Source organism: Apteryx rowi, unplaced genomic scaffold, assembly GCF_003343035.1.
Source record: "Apteryx rowi isolate R43461 unplaced genomic scaffold, aptRow1 scaffold_114, whole genome shotgun sequence".
Classification (NCBI taxonomy): domain Eukaryota; kingdom Metazoa; phylum Chordata; class Aves; order Apterygiformes; family Apterygidae; genus Apteryx; species Apteryx rowi.
The window spans coordinates 429,715-456,931 of NW_020447353.1; the positions used below are offsets into that span (position 1 = coordinate 429,715).

At 37.6% G+C, this 27,217-nt stretch overlaps 1 protein-coding gene across 2 annotated transcripts in view; it reads left to right on the forward strand.

Annotated features, from left to right (window-relative positions):
* Window positions 1-27,217, forward strand: part of LPIN1 (lipin 1) — a 50,318-nt gene that overhangs the window by 17,046 nt on the left and 6,055 nt on the right. Inside the window, exons 5-18 of one of the 2 annotated variants that reach the window (XM_026079150.1) lie at window positions 2,740-2,869; window positions 5,692-6,001; window positions 7,565-7,658; window positions 9,044-9,231; window positions 9,617-9,710; window positions 11,106-11,175; window positions 13,935-14,012; window positions 14,148-14,240; window positions 15,654-15,727; window positions 17,815-17,959; window positions 19,520-19,668; window positions 21,283-21,369; window positions 24,329-24,481; window positions 26,306-26,420. In XM_026079150.1, coding sequence (XP_025934935.1) covers window positions 2,740-2,869; window positions 5,692-6,001; window positions 7,565-7,658; window positions 9,044-9,231; window positions 9,617-9,710; window positions 11,106-11,175; window positions 13,935-14,012; window positions 14,148-14,240; window positions 15,654-15,727; window positions 17,815-17,959; window positions 19,520-19,668; window positions 21,283-21,369; window positions 24,329-24,481; window positions 26,306-26,420 — 1,780 coding nt within the window. The remainder of the gene's footprint in view (window positions 1-2,739; window positions 2,870-5,691; window positions 6,002-7,564; window positions 7,659-9,043; window positions 9,232-9,616; window positions 9,711-11,105; window positions 11,176-13,934; window positions 14,013-14,147; window positions 14,241-15,653; window positions 15,728-17,814; window positions 17,960-19,519; window positions 19,669-21,282; window positions 21,370-24,328; window positions 24,482-26,305; window positions 26,421-27,217) is intronic. The other variant, XM_026079143.1, reaches the window with a different exon arrangement.

Genomic DNA, 27,217 nt, shown 5'->3' on the forward strand with positions numbered 1-27,217 from the left:
ACCCCATGCACCAGTACAGGTTGGGGGCTAACCTGCTGGAAAGCAGCTCTGCCGAGAAGGACCTGGGAGTGCTGGTGGACACCAAGTTAAGCATGAGGCAGCAATGTGCCCTTGTGGCCAAGAAGGCCAATGGTATCCTGGGSTGCATCAGGAAGAGTGTTGCCAGCAGGTCRAGGGAGGTGATTCTCCCCCTCTCCTCAGCCCTGGTGAGACCCCATCTGGAGTACTGCATCCAGTTCTGGGCTCCCCAGTACAAGAGGGATGTGGCACTACTGGAGCAAGTCCAGCGAAGGGCTACAAAGATGATTAGGGGACTGGAGCATCTCTCTTATGAGGAAAGACTGAGAGAGCTGGGCCTGTTTAGCCTGGAGAAGAGAAGGCTGAGAGGAGATCTTATCAACGTGTACAAGTATCTGAAGGGAGGGTGTCAAGAGGATGGGACCAGACTCTTTTCAGTGGTGCCSAGYGACAGGAYGSRAGGCAACGGGCACAAACTGAAACACAGACACTTCCATCTGAACATGAGGAAAAACTTTTTCACTGTGAGGGTGACAGAGCACTGGMACAGGTTGCCCAGAGAGGTTGTGGAGTCTCCTTCTCTGGAGATATTCAAAAGCCGCCTGGACGCGATCCTGTGCAACGTGCTCTAGGTGACCCTGCTTGAGCAGGGGGGTTGGACTAGATGATCTCCAGAGGTCCCTTCCAACCTCAGYGATTCTGTGATTCTGTGACATATTCTCTATTTCCAGCACTTACATGAGTGTGTCTGAGAATATACCTCATGGTTCTTTGTGCTGAGAAATCTGGGCTTATTCCCCACTCTGTTGTGTGTACAAGAAAACAGTACTTCCAGAAAAAATTATGGGAAAGGCAAGGGTTTCTTTTTTCTTTTTCTTTTTTTTTCCTTTGCTTGTGTTGGCAAAATGGATGGGTTTTAGCCCAAACTGAAGTTAACGCCTGCATTCTTTCACATCCTCTGCTTGGATAAGTGAACCTGGGTCGAACATACCTCAAAGCCTGGACTGGAGATTTTTCTAAGTAAAAAGGAGGTATTTTGAAGGTTAAGATTGTGCCTAGGTTAACTTGTTAACTTAAAGTTGCATTAGAATTATTATTACCTGCTGAGGTTTCCTCAGTGCCCAAGCTCCTAATTCCCAAGGTTTCAATGGGCCCAGATGTATGGAAAATAATGCAAATCCTACAAACTTGTCAGTGGGAGATGTAGAAAATGTCGAAAATCCCACTAGGCATTTCTTGAATCGTTAGGCTTGAAAATGCCTTTTAAAAGTTTCTTTCTTGATCTTTTCATCTGTCAAATGGTAAGTTATGCCCTAAAGACTCATAAATATTTGAAATCCTTGGGATAAAAATAGGTCTTCCTCAGTGGTGTCCCTTACAAACTTAATAGTTTAGTTAGATAACTTAATTATCTTTAGCTAAAAAGTCTTAATATTTGTCCATATTCAAGGTATATCTAATTGCAACACAGGATAAAAAAATCAATAATGTAGATAATTTAGTAGCTAGTTTCAGATGTGCAAGCCACAGATTTTTAAAAGCTGCTTGTACTAGTGTAATTATTTGCCTATGCACAGTGACTTCCTTACTAGTGAGGCCTGCAATACTGCTTTACATTGAAAGAGTGAAGTAGGTCTGGGTATTCAGTTTATCCAGAAGAAGGTAAAGAGTAAGTCAAATACGAAGAATTCAGACTAGACATTTTCAGACTAGAAGCCTTTTTCTTTTTACACCAGTAAAGGTAAATCAGCTCTGGACCTTCGATCTAGAAATGCTGTGTGTTCTTTTGTTGCTTGTAGTTTTAAATCCAGTTTTCATGAGCCTGCCAAATACATGCTATGGCTCAAACAAAAATAATGGGTTTTGTTCAGTGATTTCTGGGTGAAATTATATGACTTGCGTTATGCAGAAAGGCAGAATGAATAATTGGAGTTGTTCCTTTTGACCTTGAAATCAGTGAATCATTTATTAATGGCTGACTTGACAGGTTTTGTTCCTGCTTTCAGCACATAAAAATGATGCTACAAATTGATAATTTACTAATTTAATTATTAAGGATGTTGTATTAGTGTAGTCAGTAAGACAAACAGTTAATTCATTTTCCACTGGGAAGAGTCAAATTCCGTGTACGGTGCTGCTGCTGGTTTCCATATAAACATCTATCCAAGGGTAGAACTGAACAAGTCAGTAGAAGGAAGTAATCAACTGGATTCCTTAGACTAACTTACCACCTAATCAGGACAAAATGGCTTGTTGATGCCAGTGAATCATTACTACACTTTGCATCCATTATGACAATACTGACATCTGTTCATCTACTGCTGATGGTGCCATCTCCATTCCTTTTTCACATGCAGAAAAACAAAAATGTTCCTGAAATATTCAGGTCAACAATTTTCTTGTCCTGTCTCTTTCAGCTTCTCAAATCCTGCCTATATTATAGCGCTGGTTAAAAAATTGTGGATGGTGAGATCTCTGAGTGACAGTTTAAGAGGATCCCAAACTGTTTAAACTGGTTTATCACTCTTTCACCCTCTCAATTGGCTGAGTATAATGTAGATTTTCAGTGCTTTGAATTGGTGGATATCAGTTTGGAAAGTGCTTTGTGCATTATAGTTACTTTTGAAATACAGATAAGAATGCTGTATGTCACATTCTGGACTTCTGTTTTTGTAATATTTTTGTAAAAAGTACTGTTTCCTGTTGTTTGTTTTTCTCCAGCCCATCAGGTTCACGTCCTCCTACTCCTAAAAGTGATTCAGAATTAGTCAGTAAACCTATGGATAGAGGAGGACTGAAGAATAATCCACAAATGCACTGGGCTTGGGGAGAGCTACCCCAGGCAGCAAAGGTATCGAATGTAATTTGTTTAATTCTTGCCAACATCAATTGTTCTTTACTGCAGCAAACGTGCTTATTCTATTGCAGACTGCTGAAAAGGGAATCAGTCTCATTTTTACATAAAAGTGTAAAATTTTATATAAGAAAATTACATCAAGGTTAGGATCTGAGTGCTGGAGAGACTTGAAAAGACAAAGAGAAGCTAATATGTATTGCAATGAAGAAGTAAGACAGAGTGAAGCAATTTGTGAGGGGAAGCTGATGCCAAGATAACTTAGAAACTTAGTTCTGGAGTAGGTTGCTTGAGATGAGTGTCAAAGAGGAGAAACTTGTACTAATGGGAGATGAGAGGACCATGGCCTCAACAGTTAAAAGTTTTGGTCTCTAAAATATAGTCGGTGAAGACTTGTGTAATTATGGACATGACTTTCCAGGAACAGAGGAAGAGAGGGAGATATTGAAAATGTTATGGAGGTCCTATGAAAAGCTTAGAGTTTTAGTTTGCTTGGGGAAATGTTGGCATAGGGAAATATTTCTGCTAAATAGAGAAGCATGTTATCAACAATTAGATGTGCTTAGTATTATTTGTATTGAACATTGACTGAAATGCTTGTGAAGTTTCTAGCCAAAATTTTAAGACACAGTGAATTATCATGGCTATTTGTCTTTTTGACTATTAAACTGGAAAGCTAAAGTATCTTAATTTTCAGAAAATAGGCAGTGACTTCCTCAAAATCAGATCCTTTCAACTATGGAGGCAAACAACCCAGAGTAGTGGCTTTAATTATTAATTCAAGTTATTTAATCCTGTACATTTAAAGATTAAATCTGTAAAATCTTTCTGTAAGATTAATTTTGCAAGTCTGCACTATAGATAGTTTTGATCACTAACAGTGCTCCTTAAGAGGTGCAGGAAAGTCCAGTGTCCCACAGATTCTCTTAGGACAGGTGATATATGGTAGAAAATTCAAAAGTACCTGAGATCTAGTCTTGTAAAAATTACAGACTTAAATAGCCTAAAAAATCAAAACCAATGTCCTCTGGTAAGTCACTGAAATTTGTAAAGGACCTTCGATGGAAATCATGTGCTTGGTGTTAGCAGTGTGATTCACAAAAATTAGAATTGGCCGCTTGGGTACATAAGCATCCAGAAGCACCTGCAGTTCTGTATCTCTGCACGCCTAGACATGCTGCTCTCTTGGCTGAGCGGACTGGCTCAGTGCCTGTCTCCTGCCTGAAGCCATTTGGCTTTTCTGGGGGCCCAGTTAGACAGCAGGATCTGTAGTGTGCCAGCAGCACTGTCTTGCCTGCAGCGCTGCAGCCCTGTGCAGCTGAGTACACTGCAGGTCGTGTGCTGGCCGGCTCCTTTGGGTAGCTTTTGAGTCAAGTGTTCATTCAGGAAAGGAGAGACGTAGGGCGTCCACCTGCCTCAGTGTGAGAGATATGAAGTTCCAATGACATATTGTAACTACCCGGGTGGGGATGGTGCTGCTTTCGGCCCCTTCTGTTGAAGCTTGGCTTCTCTGCGGGAGTGATAGGGACAGGAACAGAATAAAAGGACAGAAGCCTGACTTTGCAGTCCAGGGAAGTGGGTATCCTCCTCGGAAAGACTCCTGTACTACTCTGTTGCCAGCTCTGAGTGCTGTTTATATATTAATGTACTGTTAGTAGCCAGTGGCTAAAGCAGGGTTGGGAATACAGGTTTCTTATTTCCTTCAGGAGAGCTCTGGCCTCTTCTTTACTACACAGAGGATGAGCTGTCCCATCACCCCACATTATTCTTCTCCTCAAGTATTTTACAAGAAAATGGGGAGCCATTTTCCATACACAGAGAACTGATTTAAGTGCAGAGGACCAGACAGGAGTTTCAAACCGGCAATCCCAGTCTGAGATATAGGGTCTTGTGTTAGTAGATTTAGGTATTTCATTTTTATCCCTGTCACACAGCCTGCTGTGTACTGCAGATCTTATTCCTGGATGCTTTCCCTTCTACACTCACTTTCTATGTCCCTAGCCAAGCTACTCTGCGTTAATCTGATCACGCCTTAACTTGGAGTTATGCTTGGGATGTTGTTCATCTTCTTCGTAAAAGTTTGTTTGTTATGACATAAAGCTTACAGCAGCAGCTCTGAGCACAGGTCCCCCATGTAAGAGCACCTCATGTTCCGTATTCAGAGAAGCTCTAGAACTGTGCCTACAAAATGATTTAAAAGCTTAATCTGGGTGATAGATGAGCCACAGTACACCACAGTGCTACTCCCCAGGAGCATCCTGACTGTGCAAGGACTCCAGACTGCGCTCCTTCTCATGTGCATAGGGGTTACCTTCCAAAGAAAACCTAGCAATTGGGGCAGGAAGGGAGGAGGGCAGGGAGGGAGTAGTGGTGTGTTCCCAATGAGGACAGGGAGAGAGCTGTGGTGTGCTGTGGGGGGGGTGCATATGTGTGTACGTGTGTATATGTGTTTGTGTGTGTGAGAGTAGGCAGTAGAACACACTGTGGAACAAATCTTTCCTGGACTCGTGATGCAAGTGAATTGGGCATCCTGAAATCAGGCAAGGTGCACAGTGGATARGTCTTTTGTGCACTGTGGAGTCCAGCCCACCTAGTTGTGGCTTTCTGCTGTAGTCAGGTATGTTGAGAATGTGATTTCAATGGATGGGCAAATGAATAATCTTAAGAGCCTTAGCCAGTGCATTAGGAAATGCTGAATGCTCTTAACTCCAATGGAACTTGAAATGAAACAGGAATGAATAAAACAGGTTAAACTATTCAGTGCTTTGCATTTTCTTAAGAATTTTTCTTTATACCAGTCCGTTTATTTTTCCTCACAGGCCACTTCCCTGCTCAAAGCAAAGGAACCCAGCGTGGTAGATGTAAATCCTTCTGAAAGCACTCACTTTCGGGTCATCCAGAGTGCTCCTATAGAGGAGTTTAACACTGTGTCTCCTCTACCTGCCCTTGGACAAGCAGATGTAGCAACTGCTGATGAAACTGAGCCCTTGCCAGCTGAGACAAGTAAGCCAGAGACAGAGTCTCCAGTAGCAGCTGTACCACCATTGCCTGCCAATGAAGAAATAAAACAAGCTGCAGCTTGCTCAGCCCAACCAGTTGGCAAGACAGATTCCCCTTCCAGAAGGAAAGGTAAAGCTGTTGATTCTGCACTTTTATGCACATGATTTTGCCTTTGGATTTCATAGTGATAAATCACTTCACTTTCATATAAATTAATCTGTGCCCTTAGGATGTTTTCAGATGTGGAAAAGAATAAGCTTTTGAAACAACCACCCAAACCTAAGCTGTGCAGCAGGCCCTTCCTTCGTAAGAGTCATGTAGTAAGATAGAATGTTCTCCTTGGTCTGGGATATTTGGCAGCTCTGTATGTATGAGCAAGGCTGCATAACTTGTTCCAGATTCATCTGATTTCAGAAATTCGAAGTTTTCAGGTTTTGGTACAAGCATACTGTAGATCTACCAGGTCAACTGCTCTGACTGATTTCTGAGTTGCTCTGTCTTGCTGTTATTTGTGGAACCTCCGTACTCCAATGCAAAATTGTAGTATGTCTTTTGCACGAAAAACAGACTTAAAATATATTAAAAAAAATAAAATAAGATGGTTTTGTTTCACATGAGCAATTTCAGTTCTGTGTGGTACACATACTGTCTTGAATTTATGAGATATAACAAGTATCTCTGAAATATAACTGAAATATATCTATCTGCTTTTCTACTTGCTGATTTTGGGATCTATAGCATACTATTTTGTTCTAAGTGTTAGAATCTTCAAATGAAATTTATTCACTCACAGATGTTATGTTTTAGATTCCTAAATATTCTGTAATTATCTAAGCCTTATGTGGTTGGTTTGTGAAGTTGTTCTTCATCAGTAAACATGCTAATATGAACAAATTTCTTAGCTATTTCCCCATGTGTTCCATGTCGTTGTTATTCTGCTTACTTTACATACCCTTTTTCTCATTGCTTTTCTGATGTTTCATGTTGGAAATTGAGACAATGATAATTTGGGTATTTCTGAATGAATTCCAGATGAGGTTCTGGCCTTAGAGCAGTTACTTTTCTGGATATACTGGCAGCAACAGGACAGAGATGACACTGTGTGTTGGTAATAATCTAAGACTTAGGAGGGCTGGCTTCAGGTCCCTGCTGTCTTACTTGTCTGCTGCAATGCTGCACAGGCTCATGTGGCACATTAGTTGTATGTACTAACCAGTGAGTTGTCTCCATAACAAGCTAGTTATATTCTTTCAGTGACTGTAGTTTATAGTGTATTATTGTGTTATTTCCCTTATGGAAAGGGGGATTGAAGATGAATTTTCTGGAGATTAAATGCTCTGATGGCCTTAGTGCGATAACAGGCTTATGCAAATACTCCAAAAAGTTTTCCTTTTGCTGTTTTTCTACAGTGACCACTGTTTTCTAACTTCCACCGGTTTTCTCTGGAATTGTGAGGCTTCAGCATTTTCCAAAATTAGACCTCTACTATCTCATTTTGTGCATTCAAAGTGTTAACACTGAATATCAGTGACCAGTTTTGAAACTTGTGGCCCTACTGTTTTACCCAATTGCAGTTTATGCATTATTATAACTTGCCTGCTTTCCTGATCTTCAAATAAGTAGTTAAATAATAATAGCAATTCTGGCTTGTTACTCAGAAATTAATAGGCTTATTTGTGCAATCCCTTACAGACAAACGAAGCCGGCATCTTGGTGCTGATGGTGTCTATTTAGATGACCTCACTGACATGGATCCAGAAGTTGCTGCGCTTTATTTCCCCAAAAAGTATAAGTTCTTTGCTAAAATTTTTACTATTCAAATGGCTCTCTCCTTCCAGATTTAGACCAAACTACCAACAAGATAAGACCTCTTTTTTTTTCTTCTCCAAATTACAAGCTGAGGTGAAGACAGAAGGAAAATAAAACTCTGTAGACAGGAGTATTAGAACTTTTGGAGAGCTCTGCATTTGTGTCTAAGAAATGTGCTTGAAACTGATTTTCTGTTTTGGTCAATTAAATACTATATATTGATTGTGGATTGTTATGTAATGTACACTGATGTTTGTGAGTGGTACTCACATGTGTTGGGAGAGCAGTTGGCCTTGGGATATATATATACCCACGTCCTTGCTTATTACCTTGAAGAACATAGTTTACTGTTAATAGTATTAGCATGAAATTATTGCTCTAATATTGTTCTACTGTAGGTGATCAAATATAAATATGAATGCTAGAAGATCATTTTTGGATGAGATGCAATACAGTTATTTATGAAAATATTTCACCCCAAACATATAATTTCCAATTTATTTTAATCTTTGTTAGAACTTCTGTTAACATTTATAGTCTTCTTTTCACATCATACTCTAGTCATTTGATAAAAGTCATTGAGCAACAACTAAAGTAGTTTGCATAGTTTATTTTTCTTTCTTGCTTGCTTAAACTCAACTGTTGTAATATTAGCATTTCAATAAAACATCAAGATTAGTAATATATATAGAAAAAGGTTAGATTGCAATTCCTTTCTCAAATGCATTCATATAAATCTGGAATGGAAAGCAGAATTTGACGAGCCTGCACATTCTGGTAATGATCTTATTGGTACACAGATTTTAAGCTGGTATAATTATTTAGGGAGGTGCCTTTACATTTCTTAATCCTAATAGTTCGTATGTAGAGTCTTCATATATACTTATATATGTATATAATATATAGCCTATAAATATAAACACACACACACAAACATACATATCCTTTGTTGTGAGTTTAGCTGTCATTTTATATAATTAATACAAGTTTGAGAGCAAACTATTATTTTTATTCTTGTTCCTGTGTGGGAATAATTCTACTGGTATAAACTCTGCTTATAGTGGTGCTACTCAGTCTACTAAGTTTGTACAGTTTATTGTAGCTTCATTTATTTATACGAGACAGGAAAAATAAAACAATCATACCTGCCTAGTTTRGGCAAAGAATTAGAAGCAATCTAATTTTTGAGTGTACAATGAGGACTATTCTACTCTGTTTAAATTTTATGGCAAAAAGAAGTTAATTTCTTTTAGAGAGTATATCATTTTCCTATGTGTGTGTCRGATGTAAACTCTGCTCGTTGAAGGGAGAGTATTTGGGAATGAAAACATGAAGTCTGAATGCCTGATTTTTCTTTTCCAGTGGGGATAATGTCCAAAGTAAGAATACAACTGACAACGGGCCGCGGTCAGCCAGTCAGTCCCCTCAGTCCTTTGGGAGCTCAGGTGTTGACAGTGGTGTCGAAAGCGTCTCAGATGGAATTAGAGATTTGCCCTCCATTGCCGTTTCTCTCTGTGGAGGTCTTACTGACAACAAAGAAATAACCAAAGGTACAGAATGACCTGAATTACAGGGATGTGCTGTCAGCCACGTTTTAGCTTCAGTGACCAAGGAAACAGTGCCCTCCTGTGGCTGTACCTTGAGAAAATAATACTAGCTCAGAAATCAGAAATTTCAGAGTTCCATCCCCAGACTTTCACTTAGCTTCTATTATGAAGAGGGAAGACACCCAGCAGCTTACATAGGAACCCTCAGGATCTTCTGAGAGTCTCTGAACATGTTGCTTCCATATTACTGCTAATCTCAGCGCCTCAGTAATAAAGAACTGACCCTGAATATGAAACCCAAGCGTCTGAGATGTTCTAAGAGGTTTAGATTGGCCCATCCTAAGCATTTACAGGTGCATGTTTTACAGATGTATTTTTTCCCCAACAGAAGAGTTCTTAGAACATGCAGTAACATATCAGCAGTTTGTGGACAATCCTGCTATTATCGATGACCCTAACCTTGTGGTTAAAATTGGAAATAAGTAAGTATATTTCAAGAGAAACATACCTTACTTTTGTAACAAAAATATTTCTTTGGCCCTTGAGTGCATTAAACCAATTTCACCATAGCTGAGAAGTAAGTTTTGAATGTTCRTACCATAAATTCATCCAGAAAGAGTCAAATCTCCAGTGAATTCAGCTGCCTCTTCTAATTCGCTTCTCTAAAGTGAAAGTGAAGAGCAGTTTCAGATGACTTGTGACAGCTAACTAGCACAATTTGAATTTCAAGAAGCTAGTATTAAATTCTAATAGTGTTCACACTCAATTGGAAGAGTAAAAATGAAATGGAATATGAATTGCTATGGTTTGCCTTGAGCCAGTCTCAATAATTAATATTTGCAGGGACATGACAGTCTGCTTACAAACATTCTGTACCTATCAGGGTGTCTGTATATGCTGAACCCCTTGCTTATATGCCTCTACAGAGACATCACTTTTCAAGACTTGTCAAGCCTCACTCACTGAGTATGAGACTTCTGTCCCTGTGAGGCTAAGACTTTATTTCATATGCTTATGTTCCTGGCAACAGTGCAGCACTATGGTGTATGCCAGATGCAGCTGTTTAGAGGGTATTTTAACTTACAATATGCCAGATGCAGAGGATGTTGTTGCAGACTATAGGAGAGATCATGGCACCGTGCTACAGTTAGAGGTTATGCTATCCTTAGTCATATACATCACTTGTATGAATTTGACATGCCACGTGCATCCTTATGTGATAGTTTTATCACATATGTGATGGCATGTGATGGCCTTGTCTTACCTATTAGAGAAGGAGAACTCAAGAGGTATATAGCTGACCTTCTCAGTGGTCCCTCTGTGGTGGTAATATTTATCTGCCTACTGATGTCTTGGGAAGAGAAGAGTACTTAGTGAGGATCTCATTGTCATATTCCCTGGATGTCATGTGAGATGTTGGGGAGCTTCAGGTTCCCTAGGTGGGTGGTCAATACTACTATGTATTTGTTTTACTGTCTGTAGCTGGAGTTGAGCTGTGTTCAGCACATTGTAGCAGAAGCTTGACATCTTACAGATTCCAGCCTCTAACTTCTGTATAGTGCCTTGATGCAAAAAAACAATGAAAACAGCTTGTAAAAACCATAGCTCATGCTGTGATAGTGAGGTATAGTAAGGACAGGAAGAATGAATGACAAATACCATTTTTACTTAAGGACCTAGCTCTTCTTGCATTTCTTGAGAAGTATTTGCCATAAATACTTGTAAAGATACAGTGAAATTAGATGGGCCTGCTGTTGCTGAGTTTGACTCAGATTAAAGGGGCTTCATGGCTCTAACCTACCAGATGATAAATACTTGGTTGTGAATTAGGACCTTGGGATTACAGAATACAGTAACCATCTCTCTCGAATGCCTAGATACTACAACTGGACAACAGCTGGTCCCCTTCTACTGGCGATGCAGGCATTCCAGAAACCTTTGCCAAAGGTGAGATTGAACATGAAAGTTACTCAGAGTAGGAGCTGTGACATTCAGCAGTTCATTAAGGCATATAATTCACTAAGACAGGGAAAATGGCTGTTTTACAGAAGAATCTGCACATCAGTAATATCTATCCATGTGTAACCATTCATCTGGCTTATAGTAAGGGCTAAATAAGCAAGACTAAATTTGTTCTATGAAGAGTATTTATTCGCTAGGCTAAAATCATTACAGATACTTGAAGATTTGATCCTTTATCTTCTACTTTTTTCTTTTATTAGTATGGATTGTAAGCATAAATTGTGTTTACCTACATTAATGTTTGCTGTAGCTGAATACTTGGTGACTGACTCCCATTTTACCTGTATATATCATATGTTATCAAATAAAAATAAGAGGCCAGGAATTTTAACCTTAGTGAATAAACTCTAAGTACTAGATAAGAAAGGAGGCCTGTAACTTGTTAGTTTTCTATTTCTAGGTTGTTCATTTGTAAACAACCCATGTGGGTAGTGGCAGGTAATTATCACTATGTGACTGCTGTATGGTGGCTTATATTAAGTGCATCGATGAACTTAGTACTATTCCATGTGACCAGATGCTGCATAGATGCTCAGGACAGAAATACACACCACTGTATTTGTTTATAAAGAAATAGGTATCACCATTGGCACTAATTTGTAATCCAGTTAGCTATGGATTTAATAAGTCTTGGAACCTGAACTTTTCTTTTGCCATTTGCAGCACTCAACTTTTGCTTTCCACACATATAGCATCTTTGGGTTTAAGTGAATTCACATGCCATCACTGTTGCCATAAACTGTGATAAAAATTCTTCCAAAACCCAGAATCTCTACCACTGCGATATTTCTGTTTTAGTGTCACAATACCTATATATGCAAGCATGCATAGCTTCACTTTAGCATCCAGGTATAAAGTCAACTGACTGTAGAAGTTCCAAACATCTGGTGAACCTGGCCTGAATTTCAAGGATGTCACAGAACCAGATATGTTTTGTGTTGTACTGCAAATATTCTACTAATAATCAAAAGTGGGATTCATCCCAAATAATTCAGCTGGCTACAGCAGGAGTACGGTTGTCCTACTTTGCATTTGCCAGGCCCTTCCACAGAGTGATCCAGATCTTGATAGATGCCTGATGTGTCCCGCATGACAATAAAGAGAATGCTAGGTAACTGCATTTTTAATTAGACACTTAAAAGGCAAAACATCTGGCTCAGGCATCTGTCTTTGGTGGATAAACTAGAAAAATAAGAATGTAATATTTGCCCCATTGTAGTTAAGGGAAAAGGCAATGTCTTCAATAGCACCATGGTTTCATCATTTCATAACCTATCCAAATGGCTCATCAATTAAGAAGAGTCTTTTATGAATGTGAAATTCACTATGTTCATTTTTTACAGCTAAGTTGTATTCTAGAGTCTGATAACTATCTAGACTGAACAATTTTAATTGAATAGACAAGTATATATAGTTGGAACAGTATATATGATTGAAAAAATTACTTGGCTGAACTATACCTCTGAAGCTGCAATTACTCCTTTCTGCTACCACTCATCCTACTTGTTTTCTTAATTACTCGTTTGTTAATTAGAGTTTTGGTTTCTTCAACAATGGAACTAAGGAATTGAAATATTAAGATACTTTATCAAGATAGGTTTTAGGAAGTGATTAAAACTGGAGTTTTTGCAAAAATTCACCTATGTTCAGCAAAATATATTTAAACAGTAAGCATGTGAATTATCTCATTAAAAGTCAATGGGGCGTCTGCTTGAAGTTGTGCATCTGTTTGAGAACCTCCTTAAATTGTAGCCATTGTTCTCAGCAATTCCATTCCATTCTCAATAGCTCCATCTGCTTCTCTGTTTTTTAATATTTCCATTTAAAAACTTCTCAAAACTTATTTGCTCTACTTTATTCCTCTGTCATTTCTTGTTTTTCTGATATACTTTAGATAGTATACTGAAGGGGAACCTTTGGAAAACCTGAAAGAAGGATATATTTTACTGTCTCATACATTAGCTGAACTCAACTTACTCTCTCATAACTGCTAACAGATCTTGGAATCAGTTCTTTTTTAAATCACTGATCAACATCATAGTTTTATTACAGTGACTTGGTTCACAGTGGAAAGCAATGTTCAATATTGGAAGGCTATCATCTCATAAAAACAGCTGTTGAGCAATTCTAGGGCTTACCAAACGCTATTGCCACCTTTATGTCGTATTTCCCATTTATCCTTTGTTTGCTTTCTGAGTGAAAGTATTCAGCTTTTGTTGTTATAATGCGTAAGGCTCCAGTCATTTTGAATATTGGAAGAAAATTTTCTCTACTGAGATCCAGTATATATAACCAATGAAAAGTAGCCAGGGCTAAAAAGCAGTCCTAACACTACCCGTTGAATTCATACCATCATACTAAACTCATACAAATTGGTAACTTCTTTGCTTTTCCCAAACTGATGATTAAATATGAACTTTATCATTATTTTTAAATGAGAGTTCATAGTTATATTTAAATGAGAGTTACCATCTTGCATGCTAGTTTTGTAAATGTCCTGCATGAGAGCTCTTTAAAAAAGTGGTCTGCCTTTTATTTTTGTTTTTTATGATTTGCACTAAGCAACTTCAACTTAAAGACTGTAGGTTCTCCATTCTAGACATTATACTAATACCTGTTTATGCTTTTTTTCTTCTTTGATTTTTATCTTTTTTTTTCCTTTTTCTTTTTAAAAATTCCATAAGTATTCATGCTTAAGTTACTTCAGGGCAGCTCTGGATACCATTAGATTTTGCTTTAGTAGAATTTATGGTCCACAGACAGTATGTTTCCTTTTATTCTATTTATCATGAGTTAAAATTGTGTGCTTGGCACTTTCTTTTATTTACATATATTAGGTTGTCCTTTGTTTTGGGCTGTTTGTTTTTTTTTTTTATGTTACCATTCATTTATCACAGGCCACTGTGGAATCTATAATGAGAGATAAGATGCCCAAAAAAGGTGGAAGATGGTGGTTTTCATGGCGAGGGAGAAACAGCACTATTAAAGAGGTAAGTTTAAAAGCAGAGTTTCTTTCTGGGTGCAGTTGGAATGCTGGATACCTCCATATTCATCCCTCAGAGCTTTGCTTCTGGGGATAGCTCCATACTCGCTGACTGAAGACACTCACGTTAAAAGATGTATAAAGCAGGACCCAAAGTCTGACTCCTGTTGACTTCAGAAAGCCTTGGATTAGACCCTTATCTGAAACATCTGACTGCAGTGTTTTGATTTTACATTTCTGTTCATTACAGAGACTTGAAGCAGTGTTATCTAATGGGTTAAATCTGTTTCTGGGACCTAGAACTGAAGAATTGTGCCACTAATTTGATGTCTTTGTGCAGATTGCCTACCTTTCTGCAGCTTTCTTTTGACAGTTGAAAAATATAGATATTTATGACTAGAGTGAGCTGTAAAATTCAGCAAAACCTAAGATGGAAAAATGAGTATATATTAGTTTTAACATTGTTTTTGAATTTCTTTTCTGGGCATTAAAAGTTTGTGGTAACAACCTTAAAACCATGGATGAACTTTAAAGCACAGTGAAAAAAAGCAAAACTTTATATGAAGTATTGATCTCCTGTCTAGACATATTTAATCTTTAAAGTTGGCTAATAAAATCTCTCCAATTAATTTACAGTATTGAAGCGTTAGAACTTGAGGGGAGAAAATGACTTCTAATTCATTTTTATGGCTGTTTTTCAGTAGATGAACTTTTCAGATTTGTATGAAATAACCATTGTACTTATCTGTGGGTATGAGCTTCAGAACATGAAATTTTAATTTTTACAATTTGTTGAACTTTTTAGAATTTCTTTCTGAGTAGAATTATTTGCTTATATGTTGAGCTGTGGCAGCTCAATGGGAAGGTGTTGCTGTCATTCATTTCTCTCAAAATCATTGTGTATTTAAAAATCTTTCTTGTGTGGGACGAAATTTATCAGAGCTTAGCATCTATTCAAGGTAAAAGCAGTCTGGAAAGTTTTATTGAATTAAATATTTTAGTGATTCCTTGGAATGTAATTCTAAAAATTTGCAGAATCATACCTTGCTTTTTCAAGTGAAATCTAGCTATTTGAGGTGCATGAGCTGAGGTAGCTATGGGATTGATCCCAGAATGTCAACAGTGCTAGCCATGTAAAATCTGGTATTTCTGTACCTTTTCCATGCAAAACCAAATCTTAATTCTTCCTCTGAGTTTTATACTTTCAGCTTTTTAGTTCTTTGTGCAGCCTTATTTCTTAATAAAACCACAAATTTTACTTTTCTATAAACAAAGAAAGAAAAATCTCACCTGTTTTTGTGTATGCTGTTGATTTTTACCAACTCTGTACACCACAGAATTTCATTCTCAAATATTTTTTCTAAACACTTGCTCTGTGCCCAACAAGAGAGCCACGGCATCTCGTACTTGTATTTTACAGGAAACAAAGCCAGAGCAAGGTATGAGTGGGAGTGGACTAACAGGAGACAGCTCTTCGCAGATGATGGCAAACAGGTACCCAAAAAACTACTTGTACCTGAAGCAAACAGGAGWTACTGTCTCAAAAGGAAAGCAAGCTACATTTGAACAAAGGAACACCGCAACAATGAAATATGTTCAATTTGCTATTCATTTCACCAAATGAGTGCAGATAAGAAGGCTCTAGCCCTGGCAGGGTTGCAGACCCTGCAAGTGTGCTCTAGCATTTCCAGCTTATGGTTTGGCTGGCAGCTCTGTGACAAGTGTTCCAGCCTCCGGTATTGAACAGATATTCCAGCCCCTTGAAAACAAGAATAATGGGAACAGTTCTCCAAAGTTATCTGTATCTGTCTGAGTTCTAAGGGAACATCATAGATGACCCCAGGTTGTTGTATCTTCCCAGTTGCTAAAATTTCTGATTTAAGCATATTTGTGACCTGACATCTTTATATGTTCCTGCATATCTTAGAACTTCAGGGGCCTAAGACTTGCCAGGGTTTTTTCATTGGCAGTAGGTAGGAAAATGTCATGGTTTCCTATTATTTCTTTCAAGGATTGCAGAAGTCTTCTGCTTCTTGTGTTCTAAACAGATAAACTGTATGGCCAGAAACTCTCCTTTAGGAGGGTTCCACAAGATGGGCCCCAGAAGCTCTGGAGGGATGAGTTAGCCAGGGGCAGCTCTCCTGCCTTGCCTCTTTGCTGTACATACAGATCTTACTGCAAGGACAGCCCACATCTGTGTTGTCTGCACTTAGAGCTGAAGAGGGCCATAAGACCCAGATTTAAATATGCTTTATGCTGATGAAGTTAAGTTATTAGTGAAACAAAAAGAAAGAAGAAATGCTATTTTTGCATTAGCTCTCATTCTTTCTGGAGGTCAGCAGTTGCAGTCCAGGAGAATTTGCTGGAATGAGGATTCCCTATTCTGTAGGAGACCAGCTGTTGTCTCAGTTGCCTCTGTTTTCTGAATTTGTGAGATCCACAGAATGAATCGAAAAGATTGATTTTTCTCTTTAGTGATGACAAATGGCATTTACGTCTGTTGTTTCTTATATCGTTGTTTAAAGATAAGCTTTAAAGTGGGATTAGATTTAAAGCAGGCTAGATGCTGTAATCAGTGTTCTTTGTTTAAATTTTAACTGACCTTAGAAATCTGTCGTTAAGAATTTATTGCTTACAAGCACAGTGCGGTGACTGAAATGCTGAGTAGCGCTTTTGAGATGTGATGTTACAAAGGATAATAAAATGCTGTTTTAAATGTTGCTAATTATGAGAAGTGGTATCTTGATATTGGGTCAAGACTTTCTAACATCAAACATAATCCAGCTGTGGTAGAAATAAGAGGCCAAATGCTGACTGTTTTAAAAATGAGATTTGTAGGATCTTAAAGGATATTTTAGCTGCCACCTGAGGTGATAGTTTTGTTTACTGTAGGAATACCTTCTGAAGAAAAATATCCTTAAAAATTTTCTGAAAAAAGAGATGTGTCAGAAAAAAATGTTTTTATACTGCTGTGTATTTAAAAAGACATAGTGTGAAGGAACTCCAGTTTATGGCTTTTCATTGTCACAGCCTGAACAGGGTAATCCTGCAAAGTATCTTGGAAAAGAATAATCCAGGGCACAAAAATTGTTCACTGAAAGAGAAGAAGAAGAGGGAGTTATTTTCTGTAACAAAATTACCGTCACCATAGTTGGGATTTTTTTTTATTAATTGCTAAATTGTATGGAAAAAAGCCAATATGACAAAACCCCATTTCTTCATCTGAATTGAGTGATTTTTTGTAGTTACAGTATCTAACGGGTATTTTTTACCATCTATGAGATTTTTATGAGTCAACGACATATTAATTTACATCTGTTAAGTTAAAGTGGTGAGAAATAGCATATAGACAACTGAATGACTAGAAGAATCCAAGTATGAATAACGGGGAACAGGCATGAATGAAAATTCAGCACTTCACTGATATATTTGCAGCCAGGTTGTGAATGACCTCTTGAGAGACAGTACTTAGGAGCAAAGAATCAATGACTTATTTGGTGATTCACTGTTAATGCATTTTTAATGGATACTGAGATGCACTTACTGAGATAGCATCATTTTCTGTGTTCGCAATGTTGCAGAATAAAAGATGAATCTTCGTCAAGTGATGAAGACCCTAGATCTGCCAAACAAAACCTTGAGTCATTACAAACCAGCTCCAGTCATCTTTCATTATTGTCTGGAGTCAGTTACAAAAAAACCCTTCGACTCACTTCTGACCAGCTTGTGAGTTAATTTTACCTCCTTGTCCTGAAATGCCATTTCTAATACAACAAGAACCATGCTATTATTCAGGCTTGCAAGGCTTAATTAGTTCTTACTGCTTGAATTTAATCCTGTCTTTTATTACATTTTTCAAAAAAATTTTCCTTTTCCTTTGCAATAAGTGTTGGGTTTCAAAGATTGGGAGACATGGGATCCCATTTAGATAAATATCAAAATTAAATTCCAAAGTCTGTATTTTGTAAAGTGACTAAGTGTGCTGGAACCACATCCTTTCTAAATTATGTATAATGTGCGTATTTGTGTAGATGTCAGCTCACAGGCCTATATTTTTTTCCTTTTCCGTCATTCTTAGGCAGACAGGCACATTTTACGCAAACACAGTCTTCTTTGAGTAGCTTCTGAAAGAGCTGCTTGTGAATTTACTCTGAGGGCAAGCTATTAATTTCTTGGGAGCCAAATCTCTTCCTCTGTGACGGAGATGTTTTGACTAATAGTGACAAAACTTGCTGTTTTGTGTTCACTTTGTTCCTATTCGATTTGGAAAAATTGGCTACTTTAGAGGAATACTTTTTGTGTTGTTATCTACAGCCAATTAATTTTCTAAAAGAAAAACACACAAGGAATACATCATTAGGCAGCCCATCACTCACTGGCTCAACAGTTTGTAAGGAATGTGGAATTTGTTGCAAGAGACAGATGGGTTTTGTTTGTTATTGTCTATAGCAAATGGAAACGGTTACACAAACATATTGATACTTAGTTTTCACATTCAGAAAATAAGCAGGACTTAGCTGAAGCCAAACTACTTTTAGATTGGTTTCTTAAGGAAACACTCTCTATAAGTCTTATCAGTTACCTGTCAGTTGTTCAGCATTTGCACCTCTCTTCAGCTGTTAACCCGTTGACTAACTGCAGTGAAATAGAACAGAGGAAAAAGAGACACTTAAAGTGTTAAACTCCTGCAGCTTCTGTGAAAATGAATGTCTGCGTCCATAAATAAACACAAATCACTAGTCTCTTGCCCAACAAGTAGCTAAGTGACACAGGAGGCAGTGGAAGAGAAGGGCAGGGAAGTGGGAGAGTTAAGGAAACTTGGTGAGGACTAGAGGGTGCTAGGTCATATGGTGTGAAAAATGGGTTATTATAGGAAAAAGTGTAGTACCATAGAACACAGATCCATATATAAGCACTCTTCATTGGTTTCACTGTTCATGGAACTTCTTGTTAACCATTTTTCTTTCTCTCCCCATATCTATATATAGATGGGGAAAAAAACCTGACAGTCCCTAGTCCACAGTTTGTTGTTTATGTGAACTTTTCAGGATTGTTTTTTCATATCCATTACTGTAAAACAAGTTTTTTTGTTATTTTCTGCTCTCTAAATCAATGCTTAAAGATGCATCATGTGGGGCAAACCTCTGCTACCATTTAGACAATAGCTCTGCTGAAAGCAATAAGATTCAGTGTGACCAAAGCAATGATCATCTGTGCCTTTGTGTTTGTACTAGGTCCATTTCACACACTCAGTTTGTTGATTATCTTGCTGATAATGTCTTGCAGAAAAACTTAAAGCTAAAGAATGGCCCCAATGATGTGACCTTTAGTGTTACAACACAGTATCAAGGCACTTGCCGCTGCGAGGGCACCATTTACCTGTGGAATTGGGATGATAAAGTTATTATTTCTGACATTGATGGAACAATCACACGGTGAGTTCATGAACAGGGAGAAGCTTTATCTGCAAGGACAAGTTGTCCTTTGGACTAAAGCAGAAAGAGTATTTAACAGGGAATTAAGGCAAAGAATGATCACATTCCAGGATTTTTTAAAGTTTGCTGTCAACCAATGCAAGAATCATTGGCTGGATTCTTAATTTCATAAAGACATGTGCCATATGTGCCCATTATTTGTCACTACTGTTTTCTCATGATAGTATTTATAGTAGTATTGGAAGACCTTCCACAAGATCATAAACTCTTTGCCACATTGCACTTGTGAAGTACACTGGATACGTTAAAAAGAAGAAACACCTAAATTCTGTTTTAAGAGACATTACTGGGGCATTCCGGTGGGAGGCATTATTATCTAGAAGATAAGGCACTAAGTTCAGTGTCAGAATTAGAATTTGATAGAGTGTTTCAGATAGCACTTAGGGTCAAAAAAGGTGATTTTGGAGTGACCAAAATGGTTCAGTCGTTGGGTGATTATTTACATTGTGGAAAACAGTTGTTTGAAACAGGGAAGCACTTATGAAAAATGTAAAAATTTGCTTTTGACCTTTTAAAATGAAACACTTAAATTTGTTTCAAAATCCATTTGTTTCAAAAATCAAACTTAGCTATAACTAATTTAAAAAAAAGGAGGAAAAATAATTTCCAAGACCAATTTTGTGTGGATTAAAATACTTGATTTAAACTGAAACTTTTTTTGTGTGTGATTTTTCAGTTGTAGGGCAATTTTTGTTTTTTGGAGCTAACACAAATGAATTCCCCTCACATGCTTTTTTTTTTTTTTTTTTTAAGCTTCAGGAAAGCAAGGGGTAGTCTGCTCCTCTGTGTGCTGTTGAGCTGACTGGACAGTTATTGAATCACTTTTTCTTACAGTACTTCTGCAAATTCATCTTAGGTGACTGCCCAGTCTTTTTTCTCTAAGATGCAAGACATTCAGAGTGTGGATTATATGTCTGGTGTATTTGCATAATGCTTAGTCAAATGAGATACTCAGTTGTTGGAACTTCTAGATGTTACTACAATGTAAATAATTTTCTTTTATGTAAAATGGGAAATACACTGAAACCAGTATAGCTATTTCATAATACTTTGTACGTGATCAGCAGGCTTGTCTACGTGGAGAAGTTAATCTGATGTAAGCTAGAATGTGACTTTGTCTTGTGCTTGCCATTTCACATTAACTCCCCTTAGGGGTAGTTTTGGTTTATTTAGAAAACATTCAACCTAAACTTTATAAAAATATGCTTAATACTGACCAGTCTACTGCATGCTTTTGACTGCTATATGCTATAACTTCCATTTTATCCTGTGGCTCACTAGCTTATTCATGAAGACAAATCTTGGGGTGCAGAGTTATTAAAGCAACATGGCGAAAGATGGGCATGTCAGTCTGAATTGAAAGAAATGATAATAAATTCTTCTGATCACAATCGATGCCTTACAGAAAACCTTAGCTTTTTGTGTCACCAGCCAAATAAGCGGTCAGGGGTATTTGTATTAGCCCCATCTCTTATTACTTAAAAAGTCTAAGATTGATTTTGACCTTTTTGAAGATTTTTTTCCGTTCATTTTTATTGTTTTTCCTTTATTCAGGTCAGATACTTTAGGCCATATTCTGCCTACTCTTGGCAAAGACTGGACACACCAAGGGATTGCAAAGTTGTACCATAAAGTGAGCCAGTGAGTATTCAGTAAATCATGAGTCTGTGTCTCTGTGTGTGTTTATTCATTTGCACATAAAAATTAAAATCTGCAGACTTCTCTTAACCTATAAGACTGACTATTTCATCATTATCTCATCACTTCAGTGATGTTTACACAGTGTAAACATCTGCTCTGGGGTATCCAGAACAAAAGCTGTTTTGTAATATTAAGAGCAAAAGCCCCCTACCAATGAGCAGTGATTGCTATCCCAACCATCCCAAACAGATAGTTAGTTATAGTTTAGTTCTGAAAACTCTAGTAATTTGAATGGGTTGTGTCACCTGAGCGAGAAGAACTTCTTTGCAAACTCGCAGTTGCAACAGGATTAATTCACAAAACGCTAATACATGTTCCCTTCTCTCCTTCTTGAGGATATTATGAAATACATAAGGACTGTTCAACCCAGGGGGTCACTGTGGGTGGGGTTCTTCTTGCCAGATGTTACTTGCCTAGAAGTTAGGTTGATGCAATGGTGAGGACAGAGACACAGGCATCTTCATCAGTCATGCAAGGCTGCACAGGAAGAATCAACTTGGGGGAAGTTCCTTCTCTTTCCACTGAGTAGAAATAGTTTGGACTTAAACTGTCTAAACGCTAAGCTTCTAAAGCCTAATCTCACCCTTAAAGCAGCAATGTCTTACCTTGAACAGAAATGGGCCCCTTTCAGATACTCATTGCTAATAGCCATGTATTTTTGTTTGTTGTATAAATAATGATGAGCTTCCAGGACAGGCATGATGGTCTTTGTTACTGATGGTTGTACAGTTTTTGTTATTTCCTTGTATATATTTTTGTTATTATTCAGTTATTAAATTGCAAATTTATGCAGATTCAGTCTTAAAATATTTTTGTGTCACTGGTTAATTTCTAGAGCAGGTGTTGAGTAAACATTGTTTGAAATGTAATTTAAAAGCATCAAAAGTCAATAAGACACATGCTGTGAAAAGCCTGTGGGCTTGTGTTACGTGGAAAAATCAACTACTGAGCTACATATCCCAGCTCACACTAATCTGCACTAGCGCCTGTTGGCCCACAGAAATAAATACTTTCTGTGTTACAGTGGGTGAAAGGACCTGGATTCGTCATACTCACTTGTTACTTGTGCACCTGATGTAAGCAGTGGAGAAAGACGGGCACCTTCAAAAAGAGATTTGATATGCCTGAGATCTAATGGTGATTTGAAATAACTATTTTTCTCCATTGGCTATTGAGGAAATGTTGGACAACAGTAGAACAGCAGAGCTTTAGGTCAGTTAATTTCATTAGCCTGGAGAGAATCCTAGAATGACATAGTACAAGATATCCCAAAAAACCATGGGCTACTTCCTCTGATGTATACGAACAGGAGAAGAAACGGTCAAACCGTACTAACATACGTGGGGTGTTGGTGTGGGAATGCCTCTATGTGAGTAAGGCTAGTGTAAGAGTACAGATGCAGTGCTGGTTCTCCAGATAGATTGTGCAATGTAGTCAAGCCATTGTGTGCACTGGCAAATCAAAAGCTGAGAGTATACTGAGTTTTTTGTATAGTGATTGAGGGGGGAAAAAAGGAAATGAGGAGAAAAATTAATTGATGTGTGGATGGGATTGAATGAAGTATCCGTTGTATTCTGATGTTTAGGTATTTAAATTTTAACTTCTACCAAAAGCATGCCTGGTTGTTCCCCAGTTATTCAGGTTGATACTTCTGCCCTCTGCCCAAAACCTGTTTTCCTTTATTTCATTAAATTCAGCTATTCTTACATATTAAAATTACCATAAATGTTTGAAGAGCCTCTGGTACACATCACAACTCTCCTCTTAGTTAATCTGATTTGTTCCATGCACTAAGGTTATGTTAAGGTTGATTTATTGCTTTTTGTTTGACACGGATGATAAATTATAAATTATGGATGATGGAATCTAAATTATGCCAGAGACACTGATCCAGGCTTTTACTCTGTATAGGTGTAAGTGATTATAAAAAAGGCAGGACAGCCTGGGAATTCACATGCAGAGCAGTATTTAGTTCTGTTGTTAACTTCTACATTACATTTGGTGAAATTGTTAATTAAATTTTTTTAATTGCAGTTGTTATTTCTATGCCTGCCAGCATTGCCTATTGTTGGAGCTTTGGTGACCATAAACATAGGGAAAAAAGATTTGAGTCATGTTGTTATTTGAATTACTGAGTTAATTGTGTAGCAGCTACATATTATAGCAGAACGCTATGTAAATATGTAATAGTTAGATTTAATGACCATGAATACAGTCAATAGTGTATTCCTTTATTTCATGAACAATTTCTTTATAGGACTTGCAAAATAAATTGCTATTGATTGCTAAATAAATAAATAAATTGCTAAGCTGAACTGACATCATCAAACTCTGTTCTAACATGGAGAGAAGCAAGGTATCTGGAAAAGGGTAACCTGTGACTTCTCCTGAAACTTTTATTTCAGTTTGAAGTCAAAGATTACTTCTAATACTATGTTTTGAAGTTCAGATTGCTCACATTTGAAGGAAAATGTTGCACATAAACTAATCTTTTTCTGCAGACGCCCAAAGGCAGGAATAAAGCACTGTTAATACAGCAAAGATTAATACACCATTGTTTGCTTTATGGCAAGTGTTTTCCTCTTAGCAGATACAATTTCAGTTAATTCTAAGGAGTATGATTCCAACATATAGGGGCAGATAGATGACCATAGCCATGAAAAGATCAGAGATAAATGAATCCTCTCTTGGTGTAAATCAGTAACATCAGTGGTGCTAGACATATTTTAATTACGCAAGGTTCTGACATCAATGTTTTTACTTCTTTTTAATAAGTCTAGGTTAAACATAAGTCTGTTTAACAGTCATGATTGATTCATGTAGAAACAAACTCACAGAATTATTAATATCAAAACGCTTTATTTTTACAGTGATTTCTTCTTTTTTTTTCTTTTCACAGAAATGGATATAAATTTTTGTACTGTTCAGCACGTGCTATTGGAATGGCAGACATGACCAGAGGGTACTTGCACTGGGTCAATGAACGAGGAACCGTGCTGCCTCAAGGGCCAGTGTTACTGAGTCCAAGCAGCCTATTCTCAGCTTTTCACAGGTATTGTAACGTTACTTTATGCAGAAAGAAAAGAGGTTGGTGAAGGCTGAAGCCTCGGCTTTTTTGTGAGTGCTAGAAATCATTCATAATGTTTTTCTTATGCATTGATGCAAAATTTAATTAAGAGGAAATTTGGTTAGAGAAAGACCAAAATCTAATAGATAATCATGTTGCTTATTTGATCTCTTCGACAGGCCTCACTATACATCTAAGTTCACTGTTTAGCCATAGGTATTGCTTGTTGGCTTCATCATAGGTTTTTTCTTGTTACTAGTGTGTAATATTTACCTGTGGTAAAAACGTGAGCATTTTAATAGCAACCACTCTGTCTTGACTTGTAAGGTGTTCTAATTTGCATAAATATTTTTTACGGAAGAATATTACCTGGTGGGTTTTGAAGAAATTCATGTGAAAATGAAATGAACTTGCTATGCGCTTGACTGCATTGTGGAATTCTGTGTGGATGGTGTTGTTCTTTCTAGATGTTGATGTGTAATAAGTGAGTCATAATAGCACAGATTGTGAATATCATACCTTCTTCCTAATTCAGTGAAGCTTGTCAAACGATTACTGAAAATATTGTATGCTGTTAAAAGCTGCTGTGACAGGATTTATTTCATTAGAATTTTTAATGAAAAGTTGTTCAGATGTTCTCCTGATTGAGTGGCATGCTGCAGACTGTCTTACCAGTTGTGTTCTAAATATAAGAGACCTTGGAGACATTATAGTGCAGTTCTTGGACTGATTGAATAATAGATGCACTGAAAGGGTAGCTACTGTTATATTATCTGTATCTAGAAATATATTTAAAGTGATACCCATTTTGATATCATTTAGACTAAAGGATATCCATCTTTCAGTATATACTATCTTAACTACTGTGATATGTGGGCAAGAAATGACATCATTGTTACCCATAGATTTAATTATGTGGTTTTAAGGGCTCTGAGATCAGGTGTATGTGACCTAGGGAAAGATTGTTTTATCCCTCTTTTGCATGTTCTCAAACTTTGATTCACGTGCAGAGCTGCTGTGCCAAAGGGCTGTATTATTCCTGTGAGGCTTCTTTACTGTTCACATCTTCCCCTGCATGTGTGCCAGGGCTAGGATGCGGGATTCTGAGCTGCTTCAGTGCTTTTGTGTCATGCTGGTGTCTTCCCATGTTATGGGAGCTCCAGGCTCTGCCACCTGTTCAGCCTCCTTGCCAAGAGAGGTGATTGTGAAAAGGCTTTTGCCTAGATTGAGATAACTCCTCCATTCATTAATGAATTCTATATTTTGAAATGAGCAATTAAAGAGAAAAAGAAGATTCCTTTGTTCCTTAACTTCTGCTAATTAGCAGTGATGGATGACCCTGACCATAAAAGTATCTTAACAGGCTGAGGTGCTTCTAGTACATATGGTAATTGCAGTCCTTTTTTTTTTAAAAAAAAAAGGCTATACACAGTGAATGGTAATATAATCTATGAATCATTCTTCAGTTCTCAGGAAGCAGTTTATTTAATGACAATTCATGTCTCATAAATTTTTATTTAGCAGTTACTCCTTGTAATCAACTGTCCTTGCTCAGTAGGCATCTTTACCTTTAGATTTCAGTAGAAGTTCCCTTGTTTCAGAGGTTTATTTACTGTGCACTTTTACGTAAGCTTGGGAATGCTATTTTGTTTTCACAAGCACTTTGACTTCCAAATGAAGATTTACTGGGAGAAGGGTGGGGGGCCAATAGGAAAATCCAGTTAAGTGAAAAATGGTGAATAAGGAAAATAAAATAGATTATGCTGTATTTCATATGCGGTTACTTAACACTTTTTTTCATCATTTCAGGGAGGTGATAGAAAAGAAGCCAGAAAAATTTAAAGTTCAGTGTTTGACAGACATCAAAAATTTGTTTTATCCTAACACTGAACCCTTTTATGCTGCTTTTGGAAACAGACCTGCTGTAAGTAATAGCTAAAATTTATTTCTGTTGCAGGGAATGGAAAGGTTGCTGTTATTTCCCGATTCTGTTATATTAAAGCCTGGAAGTCTTAAATGGGAGTTAAGATTGCATTTTATTAGACCCTGTACAAAGAATAATATAAAGGTTCTTTCTCAAAGATCTCACAGTTTAGCATGCAAAGAGGCAAATGGAGAAGGAAGAGGGGACAAAGTATAACATCTGCATAAGTTAGCATAATAGCAAATACTGGTTGAAACTCTAACTATATAAAAAATCCCTGTGAAAACACTGATCTCAGTCTAGTCCATACTGCTACAGTCCCAGTGAGCTACTTGTGGAAAAACACACAAAATTCTTCAGATGAGTGTCAGTGGGACATAGACTTCAAACCCTAAGTATATTTAAAAGAATTTGGTTGTCCTGCTGAAATTTAATGGTTCTGCTTTGCAGAAATACTTAAGTATTCCTTGACATAGGGATGGGAACTCAGGTCTTCCTCACCCAGATGAGGGCTATAAAATTTGTCTGTAGGCTTTTCTTAATCCTGTCCTGGCCTCCAAAATACTTAAATGCATCCCCAAAAGGAAACAGTCAAGTGAAGGAATTGAAACTCCATCTAATCTAAGCAGAGGCAGAAACCCTGGTGTGTGATCTTTCCTCCTTTAAATTGTTAGTTAGCATGGTCCTGGAGATCATTTTGGTACATATGACCAGCACTCTCCCAGGCAATTCCAGCCTCAACCATTCTGTGATGCTGTGAATTCCTCGATATGATTCAAGTGTTAGCTTGGGGCATA